The following is an 18,020-nucleotide window of genomic DNA, read 5'->3' on the forward strand; positions in this document are numbered from 1 at the left end:
TTTCGAGAAGGCATTTGACAAGGTGCTAGGAGCACATGGTGCAGGGGGTAACATATTAGCATGGATAGAAGACTGGCTGCCTGGCAGAAAACAGGAAGTCTTTTTCTGATTGGCAGTGTCATGCAGGCCCCCAACTACGAAGCATGAGGCATATTAATTTCACCACATGGACATTAAATTTCAAACTTGTTGAAGTGAAGAAAGGACTTGCTTTAAAAAATTGGCAAATCTTGGCTGGAAAGACATTTGCATATTAATAGACAGTGTTTGGAAGGACAAAGTAGCCATTCCCTGACACATTCAACCCACAATGGACTTTTGATCACCAGACGTTGAAGGTGGAGGAGCTCGCATTCCAGGTTGACTGCTAAGATGGCCGAATACACAAACGGACATGAACAATCCAACTCGTCACATGACTAACCTGCTGGGCAGCCTGAGTTTTTTGAATTTGTACAACCAGTTTGGGCAGAAAGCAGAATGCTCCTGGACTGAGATCTCTCCTGGCTGGCTCGCCACAGCCTATCCTGTCTTTCTGTTCCCATGTCTTTCTCACAAGCTTCTAAATCCACTGAAGACACATGAACCCCAAGAGAGAAAAGTCTCCTACAGCGAACAAGGTTTAAGAAGAATACTGGGCCCCAACGAAAAGCAAAATCTACCTATAATCAAGGACTCTACAGTGAGCTCGAAAAACAGTAACAAAAACTCTTGATATTGCCTCAAATTTTTCCACTTTATTTGTCTTCTGCTCTTTTCTGTCTCTATTTGCAGGTGTGTATTGTATTTGCATGCTAGCATAGGTGCGTCATGTATCTGTCAGCATTAACCAAATTGGAGTTTAACTTTAATAAATTTCAACTTTTCTTCATTAAACCTAAGAAAGCCTGTCTGTGCTGGTTTCTTTGCCTTATAACTGAAAAGCGGTGAACAAGGATTCACCAAGTGGGGGCTCAAAACACGTGTTTAAAATTAAACCCTGTTATGGCAAGATCAGGTGAAGGTTGAGAGGAATCCCTAGACACCTTTCTCACCTGATCATAACAGAAATTTGGATGCTAGCGTCTGGGATTGACCCACAGCCAAACGGGAGAAATTGCAAGTGGGAAGCCAAATTGTTCACAAGCAAAGAAAGAGCAAAATTTAAGTACAGGTTTTCTTGTGGTTGTGTGTGATTGAATATTAAACTGTAACTGAAGCTCTCCAAGCCAGAATGAAGTAACTTGGGATAAGTTAAAAGCACTGTCTATGGAGAAGTTGAGGAAAATGGCTGAGCAGTGTAGGATCACTGTACATGGCAAGGCTAGGAAGTCTGAACTCATAATGCTAGTGGCCAACCATTTTTTCCTTGAATCTGAAGAAGCAGAAACAGGGTTAGAAGCAGACTCCGACAGGGTACTGCGAGCAAACATACAATTGGAACAAAGTAAACTTGAATTAGAAGACAGGGAAAGAGAAAGCGAAAGAGAGAGGCAGGAGAGGGAGAAAGAGCCTTCCAGAAGGAACGTGAAGGAAAAGACAGGAGAAGGAATGAGAGAAAGAGGAGAGAGAGAGAGAGAGAGAGAGAAAGAGTATTCTGGAAGGAATGCGAAGAAAGGGAGTTAAGGCGGCTTGAGTTAATTGGGGGTGGCAGAGTAGCCCTCGTGAAAGCATGGCCAATATGGAGGAGTGTAATTCAGGGCTGGGTGCAGAATTGTTAAAACTAGCTCAACTAATTCCAAGATCCAATGAGGAGGATGTCGCAGAATTTTTTTGTGTCCTTTGAGAAACTTGCAAGGCAGGTAAAATGGCCGGCTGAGACCTGGCCTCTCTTACTGCAAAGCAAGATAACTGGAAAAGCCCATGAGGTTTATTCCCTGTTGCTAGATGAGAGTTCATCAAATTATGAACTGACAAAAAGTGCTATCCTCGAGGCATATGAATTAGTACCTGAAGCCTATCGCCAAAAGTTTAGAACCCTCAAGAAGCAAGCTAATCAAACTTATCTGGAGTTTGAAAGAATTAAGCAGCTGGCTTTTGTAGAGTGGTTGAGGGCTCTTAAAGTACAGGTCAACTGAGAATCTCAGAGAAGTAATTCTGTTAGAGGAATTTAAACACTCTCTCCCGCTCTCCATAAAGACCCATGGAGAGGAGCAGCGGGTCCAGAGAGCCCAGCAAGCGGCCGTTCTGGCTGATGAATTTGCTTTGATTTATAAGTCAGTTTCCCAGGGGAGAACCTTTCCTAGTCACCCCCACAAATCTGAAAGGGTGGGAAGGTGATAGGAGCCCAAGCAGTCTTGGGAGAGAAAGGAAAACAGCAGACACAGGGGGCCCTCCTCTACCGAAAAAAGAAGGTGCTGTGAGCAAGAGTGAGTCCCAGAGACCTGTGTGCTTCTATTGTAATAAAGCAGGGCAGTTAAAAGCTCAATGTTGGAAATTAAAGGGAAAACCTGTAGGGTTAATCAGGGCACACCTGCTCAGTGAAGAGGTGAACCAAAAGGAAAACACAGCAGAACAAGCTGTGGCTTTAACTGCAGTAAAAGTGAGACCCAGGAAGCTTACGGCTGCAAGTACAGGAAAAGTTAATAGGATTCCTGAAGATTATCAGGGTTTTGTCTCTGAAGGGAAAGCAGATAACACAAAACTGGGTGGGAGGGTGAGTTGTGAGGAGGATGCAGAGAGGCTTCAGGGTGATTTGGAAAAGTTGAGTGAGTGGGCTAATGCAGGGCAGATGCAGTATAATGTGGATAAATGTGAGGTTATCCATTTTGGTAGCAAAAACAGGAAGGCAGATTATTATCTGAGCAGCTATAAACTGAGAGAGGGGAATATGCAGCGAGACCTGGGTGTTCTCGTACACCAGTTGCTGAAGGTAAGCATGCAGGTGCAACAGGCAGTAAAAAAGGCAAATGGTATGTTGGCCTTCATAGCGAGAGGATTTAAGTACAGAAGCAGGGATGTCTTGCTGCAATTATACAGGACCTTGGTGAGGCCACACCTGGAATATTGTGCGCAGTTTTGGTCTCCTTATCTGAGGAAGGATGTTCTTGCTATAGAGGGAGTGCAGTGAAGGTATACCAGATTGATTCCTGGGATGGCGGGACTGACATATGAGGAGAGATTGAGTCGGTTAGGATTATTATTCGCTGGAGTTCAGAAGAGTGAGGGGGGGATCTCATAGAAACCTATAAAATTCTAACTGGACTTGACAGGGTAGATGCAGGAAGGATGTTCCCGATGGTGGGGGAGTCCAGAACCAGGGATCATAGTCTAAGGATACGGGGTAAACCTTTCAGGACTGAGATGAGGAGAAATTTCTTCACCCAGAGAGTGGTGAGCCTGTGGAATTCGCTACCACAGAAAGCAGTTGAGGCCAAAACATTGTATGTTTTCAAAAAGGAGTTAGATATAGCTCTTGGGTCTAAAGGGATCAAAGGGTATGGGGCGAAAGCCGGAACAGGCTACTGAGTTGGATGATCAGCCACGATCATAATGAATGGTGGAGCAGGCTCGAAGGGCTGAATGGCCTACTCCTGCTCCTATTTTCTATGTAACCCCATACCCCTCGAGTGGGGCAAGCAAGCCCATAACAATTCTCAGGGACACACGGGCCACTAGATCCCTTTTACTGGGAAAAGGTCTGACCTTTCCCCCAGAGAGTGCAGTGAACACCAAAATGGTGGTGATAGGTATTGGATGGCAGCACATGCCTGTACCTGTACAACTGGAGTACAATCTAGTTTCAGGACTGGTGACTGTAGGGATTGTCCCTAGTTTGCCTGTGGACAGGGTTGTCCTGCTCCTAGGTAATGATCTGGCGATGGTGAAGGTGGTAGCTCCCCCCACCCCCAGTAGTGAGAGAAAGAGCATAGGAAGTCAGAGAGACAGGGCCGTGGTGGGAGACGGACCCCTGCACGTTCCCTGAATGTGTTGTGGATCAGGCCATGATCAAACCATCTCTCCCAGAGGAGACTGCATTGGTACTGCAGGCTAGATGACAATGAGGTCTGCCTGTCGAGACTTTCTTTGGAAAGTTAGGAAACTCAGGGAATGAATTAAATGGAAAGTATGTTGTGAAGAGGACATAAGACGGTTGCAGACCAATATAGATAGATTGAGTGAGTGGGCAAAAATTTGCTAGATGGAGTATAATGTGGGAAAATGTGAAGTTGTTCACTTTGGCAGGAAGAACAAAAAAGCAGAGTATTATTTAAATGGAGAATGACTGCAGAATTCAGAGGTGCAGAGGGATCTAGGTGTTCTAGTACATGAGTCACAAAAAGTTAGTATGCAGGTACAGCAAGTCATAAAGAAGACTAATGGAATGCTATCCTTTATTATGAGAGGAATTAAAAATAAAAGTAAGGATGTTATGCTTCAGTTATACAGGACATTGCATTGGTGGGACTACATCTCGAATACTGTGTGCAGTTTTGGTCTCCTTATTTAAGGAAGGATGTAAATGCATTGGAGGTGGTTCACAGGGGGTTTACTGGATTGATACCTGGAATGAACGGGTTGTCTTATGAGGAAAATTTGCACAGACTGGGCTTGTTTTCAGTAGCGTTTAGAAGAGTGAGGGGAGACTTGATTGAAGTATATAAGATCCTGAATGGTCTTGACAAGTTGGATGTGGAGAGGATGTTTTCTCTTGTGGGTGAGTCCAGAACTAGGGGGCACTGTTTTAAAATTAGGGGTCACCCTTTTAGGGCAGAGATGAGGAGACATTTTTTCTCTCAGAGGGTTGTGTGACTTTGGAACTTTCTGCCTCAGAAGGTGGTAGAGGCGGGGTCATTGAATCATTTTAAGGCGGAGGTAGATAGATTCTTGTTAGGCAAGGGAATCAAAGGTTATTGGGGGTAATGGGCTGAAATTTATGGCCTCCAAAATTGGCGGTGGGCAAAAACAATGGCAGGCGTAGCGGCTCATTCAAATAGCTGGGAAGGTGGGGAGTGGGGTCATGGCCATTTCGTTGGTGTAGGGGATAGTGGGAAGGGGTAAAGTGTAAAGTTGTTGCATTTTGGGGAGGGAAAGGTCAGGTGCACAAGGTAAGTGTTTTTGATGGGAGAGGGCAAGTAAATAATTCCATGGTTATTGGGGGGTGGGAGAGGGGCAAGATAAATTTATTTCATTTCTTAAAAACAATGTTTCTTTAAAAATTTAAATTGAATGGTAGGACTCGAAGCCCTTTAAAAATGGCACCAGTGCCTGCGCAAAGGCAGCTGACGCCATTGCTGGGGACGGACAGCCCGCCCACTCCACAATATTGGTGGAGACTTGTCATCAGTGGGGGTGGGGGGGGGGTGGTTCACCCCAGCTATTTGAATGAGCTGCTATGCCCGCCATTGTTTTTGCCCACCGCCAATTTCAGAGGCAATAAATTTCAGCCCATTATTTTTTGATGTTTCAATTATTCAGCAAGTTCTAAGGTAGCAAGCACACTCAATGCTATTTTCAGTTTATTCGGGGCACCTGAGGAGGTGATTTCCGATAATGGGCCTCAGTGCAGTGGGAAATCGTGGACATGTGCCAGAAATAGGGTGTAAGTATACCACATCTTCACCACATTATCCGTGTTCCAATGGTCTTGCAGTAATGTATGATTTGCAAAGTTAAATTGCTAATTATTGAATGCCAGCAGATGGCTCAAGACATGCACTTTGCTATGCTCCACCTACATGCAACTCCGTTGAGTTCTACCATTCCATCCCCAGCCGAGCTTATGTTTGGGGGCAAGATGCATACTGATAGAAACATAGAAAATAGGAGCAGCAGTAGGCCATTCGGCCCTTCGAGCCTACTCCACCATTCATTATGATCATGGCTGATCATCCAACCCAGTAGCCTGTTCCGGCTTTCGCCCCATTCCCTTTGATCCCTTTGGACCCAAGAGCTATATCTAACTCCTTTTTGAAAACATACAATGTTTTGGCCTCAACTGCTTTCTGTGGTAGTGAATTCCACAGGCTCACCACTCTCTGGGTGAAGAAATTTCTCCTCATCTCAGTCCTGAAAGGTTTACCCCATATCCTTAGACTATGACCCCTGGTTCTGGACTCCCCCACCATCGGGAACACCCTTCCTGCATCTACCCTGTCAAGTCCTGTTAGAATTTTATAGGTTTCTATGCGATCCCCCCCCCTCACTCTTCTGAACTCCAGCAAATATAATCCTGAGTGACTCAATCTCTCCTCATACATCAGTCCAGCCATCTTAGGAATCAGTCTAGTAAACCTTCGCTGCACTCCCTCTATAGCAAGAACGTCCTTCCTCAGGATAAGGAGACCAAAATTGCACACAATTTTCCAGGTGTGGCCTCACCAAGGCCCTGTATAACTGCAGCAAGACATCCCTGCTTCTGTACTTGAATCCTCTCGCTATGAAGGCCAACATACCATTTGCCTTTTTTACCGCCTGTTGTACCTGATGCTTACCTTCAGCGACTGGTGAACAAGAACACCCAGGTCTCGCTGCATATTCCCCTCTCTCAGTTTATAGCCATTCAGATAATAATCTGCCTTCCTGTTTTTGCTACCAAAATGGATAACCTCACATTTATCCACATTATACTGCATCTGCCATGCATTAGCCCACTCAGTCAACTTGTCCAAATCACCCTGAAGCCTCTCTGCATCCTCCTCACAACTGACCCTCCCACCCAGTTTCGTGTCATCTGCAAATTTGGAGATATTACATTTAGTTCCCTCATCTAAATCATTAATGTATATTGTGAATAGCATTTCTTCCTAGCTTCCATCATTCATCTACCCTGAAGTTAGGGATGCTCTTTTGAAGCAACAGGGGAAGATGAAAGAGGTACACGATAGTCATGCTGGAAACAAGCTTTCCAAATTAGTGGTAGAACAACAGGTCACGATACAGAATCCTGTAACTGGTATATGGAATACTGCACAAGTCTCCAGGGTTTGACCAGAACCATGTTTGTTCAAAGTTACTACTTCTACTGGTGCTACATTGTGTTGGAATAGAGGTCAGATCAGAACAGTCCATGATCCCAGATGATGGAAGACTCCGTGGCAAACTGGACGAGATCGAATACAGAGACTTGGGCAGAATCTACGCATTCTACTCCCATAGGCAAGAGTCTTGTTTGTTCCGGACTCCAAGAACTCTTATCCTGTTTCTAGATCAGGCCATTTGATCAAACGCCCTTTACGTTATCGTGACTGATGATTCGACAGGTCTCTGTTACTGTTTTGTACCATGTATGTTTAACTCCGATTACTGTTGTTGAATTGTACATAGTTAGTTTTTATCTATTTGAGGGGGATATGTTGTGGTACATCTTTAAGAGATGTGGTCATGTTATAATGCACAGCAATGTAAGAGATGTGATGTAACATACTATGTGACTTCTGGTGTGAGGGCAGTCTGAAGAAAGTACCTGTACATTGAAGAACTGTGTGTACATGCAGAACCATCCTTAAATAATGAACCCAAGTTACTGTGTTACCGATCCTGTCTTGAGTGGTCTGCGCCTTGTCACAGAGTCATAGAGTCGTACAGCATAGAAACAGGCCCTTCTGCCCACTGCGTCCATGCTAACCATAATGCCTATCTATACTAATCCCAGCTGCCTGCACTAATTCCATATCCCTCTATGCCTTGCTCATTCAAATACCTGGCCAGATGTCTCTTAAATGTTGCTACTGTTCCTGCCTCCACCGCCTCCTCTGGCAGCTCATTCCAGATACCCACTATTCTTTGTGTGAAAAATTTACCCCTTTGATCCCCTTTAAACCTTCTCCCTTTCACCTTAAATCTCTGCCCTCTAGTTTTAGTCATCCCTACCATGGGAAACAGACTCTGGCTATCTACCCTATCTATGCCTCTCATAATTTTATATACCTCTATCATGTCCCCTCTCAGCCTCCTTTGCTCCAGGGAAAACAGACCCAGCCTACCCAATCTCTCTTTATAACTCAAGCCCTCCAAACCAGGCAACATCCTTGTGAATCTTTTCTGCACCCTCTCGAGCTTAATCACATCTTTCCTGCAGTGTGGCGACCAGAACTGCACACAGTACTCCAAATGCGGCCTAACCAACATTATGCACAACTTTAACGTGACGTCCCAACTTTTGTACGCAATGCCTTGGAGAATGAAGGCAAACATGCTATATGCCTTCTTCACCACCCTGTCTACCTGTGTTGTCACTTTCAAGGAACTATGTACTTGCACCCCAAGGTCTCTCTGTTCAACAATACTCCCCAGGGCCCTGCCATTCACTGTATATGTCCTGCCCTGGTTTAACTTCCCAGAATGCATCACTTCACACTTGTCTGCATTAAATTCCATTTGCCAATCCTTTGCCCACTTTCCCAGTTTATTTATATCCTGTTGTAACCTTAGACAACCTTCTTCACTGTCCACTATACCACCAATTTTGGTGTCATCTGCAAACTTACTAATCATGCCCCCGACATTCACATCCATGTTATTAATATATATGACAAACAACAGAGGGCCCAGCACCGATCCCTGCGGCACACCACTGGTCACCGGCCTCCAATCTGAAAATCAACCCTCCACTACCACCCTCTGCCTCCTATCAATTTTGTATCCAATTTGTTAGCTCACCCTGGATCCCATGTGTTCGAACCTTCTGGACCAACCTACCATGCGGGACCTTGTCAAAGGCCTTGCTAAAGTCCATGTAGACAACGTTCATCGCCCTGCCCTCGTCAATCCTCTTGGTCACCTCCTCGAAAAACTCAATCAAATTCATGAGACATGATTTCCCATTCACAAAGCCATGCTGAGTATCCCCAATCAGACCTTGCCTTTCCAATTCATATAAATGCATTTTGTGTAGTAATCACTAACACCGAGGTTAAGAAAACACAACAAGTCCAATAACCCTGTCAGTTACATAGGAGTGATGTTAAGAGAAGACAATGGGGGCTAAATTGGATAGTCCCCGAAAATGGGCGCAGGGATCGTGATGCATGCTTAGCACATGCTTGTTGATTGCGAAGCAGGCACTGTGCCAACTTCGTGCTGCCTACTCATTTGAATGACTGCTATGTGTAGCCAGTTCTAACCATGCTGTTGATTGCCTGCATGCATTAGCAGGGGGCCCAAAGTTGTTACTTGCTAGCACCAGTTAAAGCTAACCTGAACTACTTAAAGGGAAGCTGCATTGTGGCTAGTGCAGGTTAAAGCAGTCATGTAGGAAATGAATCTGATCTGGAAAACAATGAAGAATGGCACAAAATGGGAGAAAGGTGACTCGAAGGTTTTCAGACACTGCACTGGAGGCCTTTGTGGAGGAGTCATCATGTATCTGCAGTGCCAGGAGTCAAGGCACATGTTCAAAAGGCAGTGGGAGCAGATAGCCAGGAGTCAAGCCCTGACAAGGCCTGGATGCAAGAACTTCAATGACCTCACATGAGTGGTCAAGGTCAGTAGATGCATCTTTAAATGGCATATCTTACCATCTACACCACTAGCTTCAGGCACTGCTCAATTCACCACATCCCCATCACTTATCTACCAGCAACTGCATCAATCAGAACTCATAAATAACATTCACCTGCTTCAGCTTACCCTCACACACTGCTGCAAGCCCCATACCCAAATCTCAGCTTGCACACACTGCCAGCTATTCCACCATGACAGCTACATCAGCCAAATGACTGCTCGACACTCACTGACGCATTTCCCTCTCTCTTGCAGAACAAGGTGGCTCACAACTGAAGGCAGGAGGGGCCACCTGTGGGGGGAACAGGCACATATGCATACCCTAACCCCCATGGAGGAGACGATGCTGGCCATTATTTGAATGTCCAGTGCTGAGGGCGTGGCCAATGTGGGACTAAAACTATCGAAGATGACAGTATCCTCACACCTCCTTCTCCCATCCCACTTCCTCCTGAACCCACAATATCTTCTGACTTAAAAGCTGAAAATGGTGTAAGTATGCACTTCTACTTTCTACTCCCCTCCCCTCATCACAACTGCACCCTTGTGTCTTTCTCCTTTCAGATAGCTAAGAAGTGCAACCTAGCCAGGCTGTGGAGGAACAGCAAGACGTTATGAACACCTTCACTCAATTTCACACTCGCAACCACCAGCTCAGATAATGACACTGGGCGTAATTTAGAGGATAGCACAGAGGTGGCATTTGCACATTATGAGACACCAGGCACTAGTGGCCTGCAGCCAGGGCAAGGGGCCAGGATAGAACACAAACACAAGAAATAGGAGCTGGAGTAGACCATATGGTTCAGTGAGCCTGCTCCACCATTCATGAGAGTTAGCTTGCTGAGAACATTAAAACTGACCGTGAAAGGTTCTATAGATATGTGAAGAGAAAAAGATTAGTGAAGACAAATGTGGGTCCCTTACAGTCAGAAACGGGGGAATTTATAATGGGGAATAAAGAAATGACAGACCAATTAAATACATACTTTGGTTCTGTCTTCACAAAGGAGGACACAAATTACCTCCCAGAAATGTTGGGGAACATAGGGTCTAGTGAGAAGAAGGAACTGTATGAAATCAGTATTAGTAGGGAAATGGTGTTAGGGAAATTGATGGGATTGAAGGCCGATAAATCCCCAGGGTCTAATAATCTACATCCCAGAGTGCTTAAGGAAGTGGCCCTAGAAATAGTAGATGCCTTGCTGGTCATTTTCCAAAATTCTATAGACTCTGGAACAGTTCCAACGGATTGGAGGGTAGCTAACGTAACCCCACTATTTAATGCTAATATATTACCCCCAACTCCATGAGCCCTTATCTTACCTTTTAACCTTTTGTGTGGCACCTTATAGAATGCACTTTGGAAATCCAGGTATACTACATCTTCTGGTTCCCCTTTATCTACCCCCTACTAGTTACATCCTCAAAAAACTCTAATAAATTTGTCAAACAGGATTTCCCTTTTGTAAAACCATGTTACTTGTTCTAATCATACAGTGCTTTTCTGAGGCATTGTTAAGACTTCCTTAATAATAGATTCCAGCATTTTCCCAATAACTGATGTTAGGCTAACTGGCCTGTAGTTCCCTATTTTCTCTCTCCCTCTTTTCTTGAAAAGAGGTCTAACATTTGCCAACTTCCAATCTGATGGGCCTGTTCCCGAATCTAAGGAATTATGTAAAATCATAGCTAGCGCATCCACGATTTCTGCAGCTATTTTTTTTTAGAACCCTAGGATGTAGGCCATCCAGTCCAGGAGATTTGTCAGATTTTAGTGCCTTAAGTTTCTCCAATATTTTTTCTCTGCTGATATGAATTTCCTTAATTTCCTCTCTCTTTTTAGCCCCTCGGTTATTGTCTATTTATGGTTTGGAATTTGTGTCTTCTACTGTGAAGCCACACACAAAATATTTGTTCAATGCTTCCACCATTTCCTCATTCCCCATGATAACTTCACCTGTCTCTGTTTCTAAGGGACCAATGTTTACTTTAGTGCAGGTGCAGCTCACCAAAGCTGCTACAGAGGACTCAGATGAAGAATTTGATGGGGAAGCTGAAAGAAGGCTGATGGTTATGTACAGCAAAATACTTGGGGCACTAGTAGGCTTGCCAGAAAGCCTGTGTGCAATGCCAAGACACACGGAGGAGTCCAGCACCAACTTAACATAGTATTTGCTGCAGAGCTTGGAGCCCAAACATTCCAAAGTGGAAGTGGTGGCCAACTTTGTTCTCACACTTCTGGACCCAACCATGATGCAGCATCTAATGGCCAATGTCATAACTTGCATTGCAGCACAAGCAGCAGCCACCCAACATCCGACTGCTGTCATGTCAGCTCACTGCTGCCATCATGGCTGTGGATTGCAGGTGTGGGACAGTTGGTGAATGGGGTCCCGCTTACTGGTATCACACCAGTTTGAGTTTTTCACTGACAGCTTGGGCAGGCAGGGGTTGTCTAGGTTGCCTTCTCCCTTTTTCCTCCTCTTCTTCCTCCTCCTCTTCATGCTCCTGCCCCTCGTTTCTTGCCATATAGCTTGTGGTAAGGGTTGTTTTCTCATGATGGTGAGGTTATGAGAATGCAGTAGACCACCATGAATATTGATACTCGCTCTGCCTAGTACTGCAGGGCTTCTCCAGAGCAGTCCAGGCAGTGGAAGCTTTATTTCAGCTTGCCAATGGTCTGCTGTATCACATTTCGTGTGACAGCATAGCTTTCGTTGTATGCATGCTACCTATGTGTGCATGGGTTGCGCACCGGAATCATCAAGCATGTCATCACTTGACAACCCCTTTCGCCCGTTGGTTTGCTGTGGTGGCTGAAATGCAGTTGACACAGCAGACTGCTGCAGAATGAAGACATCATTCCTGCTGCCAGGATACCGGGCATTGACCTAAAGATTCTCTGCCTATGGTCACACACGAGCTAAACGTTGAGAGAGAGTGGCATTCCTTTTGGTTCCAGTATAAGGCACAGTTGACATTCAGAGCCTGCAAAGTGATGTGTGTGCAGTTAATGGCACCCTGCACCATAGGGAAGCTTAGAATCATAGTGAAGTCTCAACTTTTGCAACTTGAAACATCTACTAAAAGCCCCAAACACTTGTAGAATCGTAGCAACAACCAGGAGAAATCAACCAGCAACTAACCTGTAAGTAGTTGATGATCCATTTAAATAGCGCTGGTGGTAGGTCCTTCCTGCTGCTGAATGCCTGTTCAGCTGTGAGAGGTTAAGAGCGGGCATTAACTCAAGTATTGAGCTGCATAAGGGCACTGCGGGCATCAAAGTTCCTGTTCTGCATACTTCTGGCAGACGTTCACTGTACCAAAATAGCGCCCAACAAGCTGATGCCTGCACCAATAAGACTTCTGACATGAATTGCCCTTTAAGCATGTCTGCATGCCTTGGACGCCATTTTGGAGCTCCAAGGGTGCTCGTTGCACCAAAAGAAATGAGCCCAATTTCTCACCCAATAACCTTGTCCTGTGTATTATCATTTGGTGAGGGCCAGGAGTTGGGTAGTGCAATCCTCTCAGTACCGATGATACACCAAAATCTTGATAGTTGACATGTATAGTGACCACTTCAGAGGTGCAATAAGTTAAGATGATTTTTATTGAATGGAAGTAGGAATGGGATTTTGACACCATGGCTGGAGTTTTACGCCACCCCAACAAACCGGATGGTGGCAGGGGGGGTGGCGTAGGGCGGTGGGGAGGGGGGCAACAGGCCGCAAAGGCCTTTAAGTGGCCAAATAACAGCTACTTAAGGGTCTTTGCCTGCCGCCATGCGGATTTTATGCATGGCAAGCGAGCGTCCTGGAGCCGGGAAAGGCCGCCCGGTAAAAGCTGGCAGCGTCTCAGCACCCCGGGGGTGGGCCCTGACAATCAGGCACAGGGTGCCCGATTGAGGGCCGCCCCCGCATCCCCAACCAGCCCCAGGAACCAAGAAGCCTCCTTTCCCCCAAACGACCACCCTTGCCTGACCGGGGCCCGACTGATTATCCCCGGCGATGCAACCAAAACTCACCTTGGATCCCGGCTCCCAGGCATCCTCTTCAGTAGGCTGGGGTGCAGTCTCAGCAGTGGCCACCGCTCCCAGTGGCGCTGCTGCGACTAAGAGCAGGCAGGCAGCTCAATGAGGCGGGACTTTCTCAACCGAGCCTCAACAGCTTTTTAGAGCAGAAAGTTCCAGATATCCATTCCCTTTTTCAGACATCATCCCCGAATGGTCTAGCTCTAATTCTAAGATTATGCCCCCTTGTTCTAGCCTTTCCCACCTGTGGAAATGGTTTCTCTCTATATACCCTATCGACTCCTGTAATCATTTTAAATGACTCAATTACATGTCAGCATATCTTTGAAAAGAAAGCTCATGAAAATAATACTCACAAATTCCTGGTCGTGGTTATTTGCAAAAAACTGTTGTAGCCGAACTGGCCAATCCTCCCTCCGCCTTAGCAGTCCAAAGATTCCTTTATGATTGCACATGTAACAGTTCCAGGGGTCTTCTTTAATAGCTGCCTGTGCAGCACCTGGTCCAACCAGTAGGTCCACACATTCCACACAGAAACACCTAGATGAACAGGAAATGGAGCATCAACACTGTATTTGGAGGCAAGATCGAGACTCAGTGACAAGATTGCTGGACACTACAGCTTTGGTGGGAGAAGAAACTGCTGGCACCAGTACTTCCAGCAAAAAATTCAATGAAGATTTTCTTTGTTATTTAAAGGCAAGGCCAATATAACTGAAATAATAAAATGAAGTTTTGACAGTTCTCAACAGTGAGAGTGAATAATACGTAATTCCCATTATTGGAGCAAGAAATTAAAAATTGACAACATCTGTTTTCTACCAGCTGCACTACATCATAATATGGCTTTGCAAATATTAGTGTTGATTTTTGAGAAATAATAAAGTACTTTTAGCAAATGTTCTGTGAAGAAACAAACTTAATAGCCTGCAAATTACTTAGTGCTGTTAGCATACAACAGCACATAGCAAATTTCTCTGGCTTGAACTTGGTGTCATATTTGACCCCAAAATAAGCTTCTGACTACATATCCATGGCATCACTAAAACCGCCTAGTTCCACCTCCGTAACATTACCCGACTCCACTGCTGCCTCAGCTCATTTCCTGCTGAAAGGCATCCATGCCTTTGTTACCTCCAAACTTGACTATTCCAACACACTTTTGACTGGCCTCCCACAAATTCTACCCTCTATAAAATTGAAATCACCAAAAACTCTGCTTCCCAAGTCCATACATGCACCATCATGACTTGCTCACTGACCTATACTGGCTCCTGGTCAAGCAAAGCCTTGATTTTAAAATTCTCACCCTTGTTTTCAAATTCCTCTATGGCCTTGCCCCTCCCTATCCTTGGAATCTCCTCCAGCCCTGCAACACTTTGTGCTCCTCTAACTCTGGCCTCTTGAGCATCCCCGATTTTAAATCCCCACAACTAGTGGCTGCGTCTTCAGCTTCCAAGGTGCTAAACTCTGGCATTGCTTCCCTGAACTTTTCTGCCTCACTACTTCTCTTTCCTCCTTTAAAAAGCTTCTTTAAAAACTACCCGTTTGACCAAGCCTTTGGCCAACTACCCTCATATTACCTTCTGTGGCTTGGTGCCAAATTTTGCTTTATAATGCTCCTGTGAAGCACCTTGAGACATATTATTGTTTTAAAGGCGCTATATAAATACAAGTTGCTGTTTTTGTTGTGAGCTAACCTAACAGGGAAATTAAGATGCCTTCTGAAGCCACTGGGCTAGATTTTTCTCTATAATAGGTTTCCTGCCAAAAGTGTATCACAATTCCATTTCTACCGGACGCTGTCATCCCACTCTGATCACAACATCTTTCAGTGGTTAGTTAACTTTAATAATGGGTTCCAGCGGTGGGCTCACAGTACTACTTAGGACTTTTAATGGAAACTTAACTCTCGGCCTTAAACACCTTTAAAGGGGCGGGCCACCAATTATCTGGAAGCAAGGCATTTAACTACAGTGTCAGGCGAACCCCCCCACCTGCCAAGACTGAGGCACACATTATTTTGCCACATGAACAATAAAACTTAAAATTGTAAGCCCCTGACTGGAAAGACATTTGCATGGTGTCATGGTCCTGTAGTTTTTTTCTCGGAATATGCGGTTTGTCTTTAAGGCTTGTAAGGGATCAGTATTGCTTTAACAGCCAGCAAGCCTTAGGAGTTATAAGAAGGTGCATTTTCGTTGCCTTAGAAACAGCCATTTGGAGACTGCGATTCAAAGGGTGCATTCCTGATCCCATGGAAACAGCCACTAGGACTGAGCCTGATGCAATACATTTGTTACAATTCAGTTTGAACTGGCAGTTAGTAAGACAGTTTGGACACACAGACAGAAGACACAGATGATGCAGCTGTGATGAGCACACATGAAAAAGAGCTCTCTACCATTTAAACTGAAGGAAGAGGATTTTAGTCTGATTATTATTATTTCTTAAAATTCGAAAAACATCAAGCAAAGACAGAGATCTCTGGTAATTTAACTTGAAGAAAGGGAAGCTAGACTATGCCAATATTTTATCCCTTAAAAAACTCTAAAGTCAGATTGATTCCATTGAAAGTGTTTGCAAGTTGTTAATTGTTGAAATTCGCTGGGGAAGGAAAACATCACCTACTGAAGTTAGACTATGGACTGTTCTACTATGGAAGAACCTTTTTTCCCGCATCGGACGGCTGTGAGGACTTCAAGCAACCTCGGACTGTAAATTTGCAAGGACTCTAATTTTTTCTATTTTAAATGTTGTTTATATCTTAATAGTGTTTAAGAATTTAGTTCTTTTAACTAAAGAGTTAATTTGCTGATTTAAAGACGCCTGGTTTGGTTAGCCTTATTTGGGGGTTAATAGATGGTACAATTTGGTGGGTTTTTCTTTAATTTGGAAAGTTTTTAAATGATATGTTAGCCGATCTATGGAACGACGGGATTGAATTAACAGTGCATTTGTCCCATCATAATCAGCATTGTATATTTTGATTCGGGGCTTTGACAGCAGCGGGCGGTCGTAACATATTTATTGGGGGCTTGTCCTGGAATTTGAATAACATATTAATTGGTGGCTCACTCAAGATTTGAATCACATATTAATTGGGTTTCTGGATTTGAATCATATCTTAATTGGCGGCTCGCTCGCAGTTGAATCATATTTAATTTGCTGGCTCGCATCTGGGATCAGAATCAGACTAATTTGGAGGGCTCGCATTTGGAACCATAATAATTACTCATCTCTGGGATAACATATTTAAATTGGGGTCTTGTGTTTGGCATCAGATTAATTGTTCTCGAGTCTGGGATCTTATCAATTGGAAACGTGATTGTTGGGATCTAAATCTGACACCAATTACAAAGAAATTAAAAGAACCAGGTCTCTTGCATAATAAGGTACAGTCTATATCATTGTTATGGCATTAGTGGTTGTAGCAGAGTTTTGGGGAAAGCAGAATGTTTCCCTGAGTGACTTGATAATTTTAACTAAGAACAAATTAAAAGAATTGGCAGCAAAATTGGGGTTGGAATTGAAATAAGGTGCCAAAAAGCAGAGATAACTGAAACAATAGCTGAACATCTGGAATTGGCAGAAGAAGATGATGAGGGTAATACAGATGAGGGGCAATATGACGAACAAGAAAGGGAATACGCGAGACATGAAGGTCCGAGAGTGATGCAGTGGAATTGGCTAGGATTCAGTTAGAAATGAAAAAACTGAAGCTTCAGCAGGAAAAAGAATTAAGAAAACTTGAATTGGAAAAAGAGGAAAGGGAGAAAGAGAGGGAATTTAGGCTAAAAGAGACGGAACTAAGACAAAGGAGTAGTCTTGAATCCAGGGAAAATACGGGTCAGGAAGAATCTGAGTTTAGATCGGGACCCAGCGAGAAGTTGTTTAAATTTATACAGGCTCTTCCTAAATTTGAGGAAAGGGACATAGAGGCATTTTCATATCTTTTGAAAAAATAGCCAAACAGATGAAATGGCCAAAAGAAAGCTAGACACTGCTCATGCAGGGCAGGCTGGTAGGCAGAGCTCATGAAGCTTATGCCATGCTTTCTGAAGAGGCTTCTGCAGATTATGAGATGGCAAAAAAGGCTATTCTCCCTGCGTATGAGTTAGTCCCTGAAGCTTACCGTCAGAAGTTTAGGAACTTACGGCGATTGGCTGGCCAGACATATTTAGAATTTGAGAGGGTGAAGCAAATTAATTTTGACTGTTGGATACAGGCATTAAAAATAGAAACCACATATGAGAATCTTCGAGAATTAATTCTCTTAGAAAAGTTTAAAAACTCCGTTCCTTCAGTAGTGAGATCTCATATAGATAACCTGAAAGTTTTGAAAGCTAGGCAAGCAGCAGAGATTGCTGATGATTTTGAGCTTGTGAATACGCCAACCTATTTTGTCTGTCACCCCATAAACCCGAGAAGAATAGAAAGTGGGAGAGTGAAAGGAAGGTTAGTAGCCAGGGACAAGAAGGAACAGCTGGGAATGCCCTAGGATCACCTCCTCAGGTCAGAAAGGAAGGAGCTGAGGGTAGAAATGAGATTCGCAAGCCAA

The 18,020-nt window shown here is 44.3% G+C and overlaps 1 protein-coding gene across 7 annotated transcripts in view; it reads right to left on the bottom strand.

Moving 5' to 3' along the window:
- Positions 1 to 18,020, bottom strand: part of dnmt3ab (DNA (cytosine-5-)-methyltransferase 3 alpha b) — a 718,146-nt gene that overhangs the window by 119,411 nt on the left and 580,715 nt on the right. For all 7 annotated transcript variants that reach the window (XM_068023838.1, XM_068023830.1, XM_068023822.1 and 4 more), the window contains one exon: positions 13,816 to 13,999. In XM_068023838.1, the coding sequence (XP_067879939.1) occupies positions 13,816 to 13,999 (184 nt within the window). The remainder of the gene's footprint in view (positions 1 to 13,815; positions 14,000 to 18,020) is intronic.

This window comes from Heterodontus francisci, chromosome 3 (assembly GCF_036365525.1).
Source record: "Heterodontus francisci isolate sHetFra1 chromosome 3, sHetFra1.hap1, whole genome shotgun sequence".
Lineage (NCBI taxonomy): Eukaryota > Metazoa > Chordata > Chondrichthyes > Heterodontiformes > Heterodontidae > Heterodontus > Heterodontus francisci.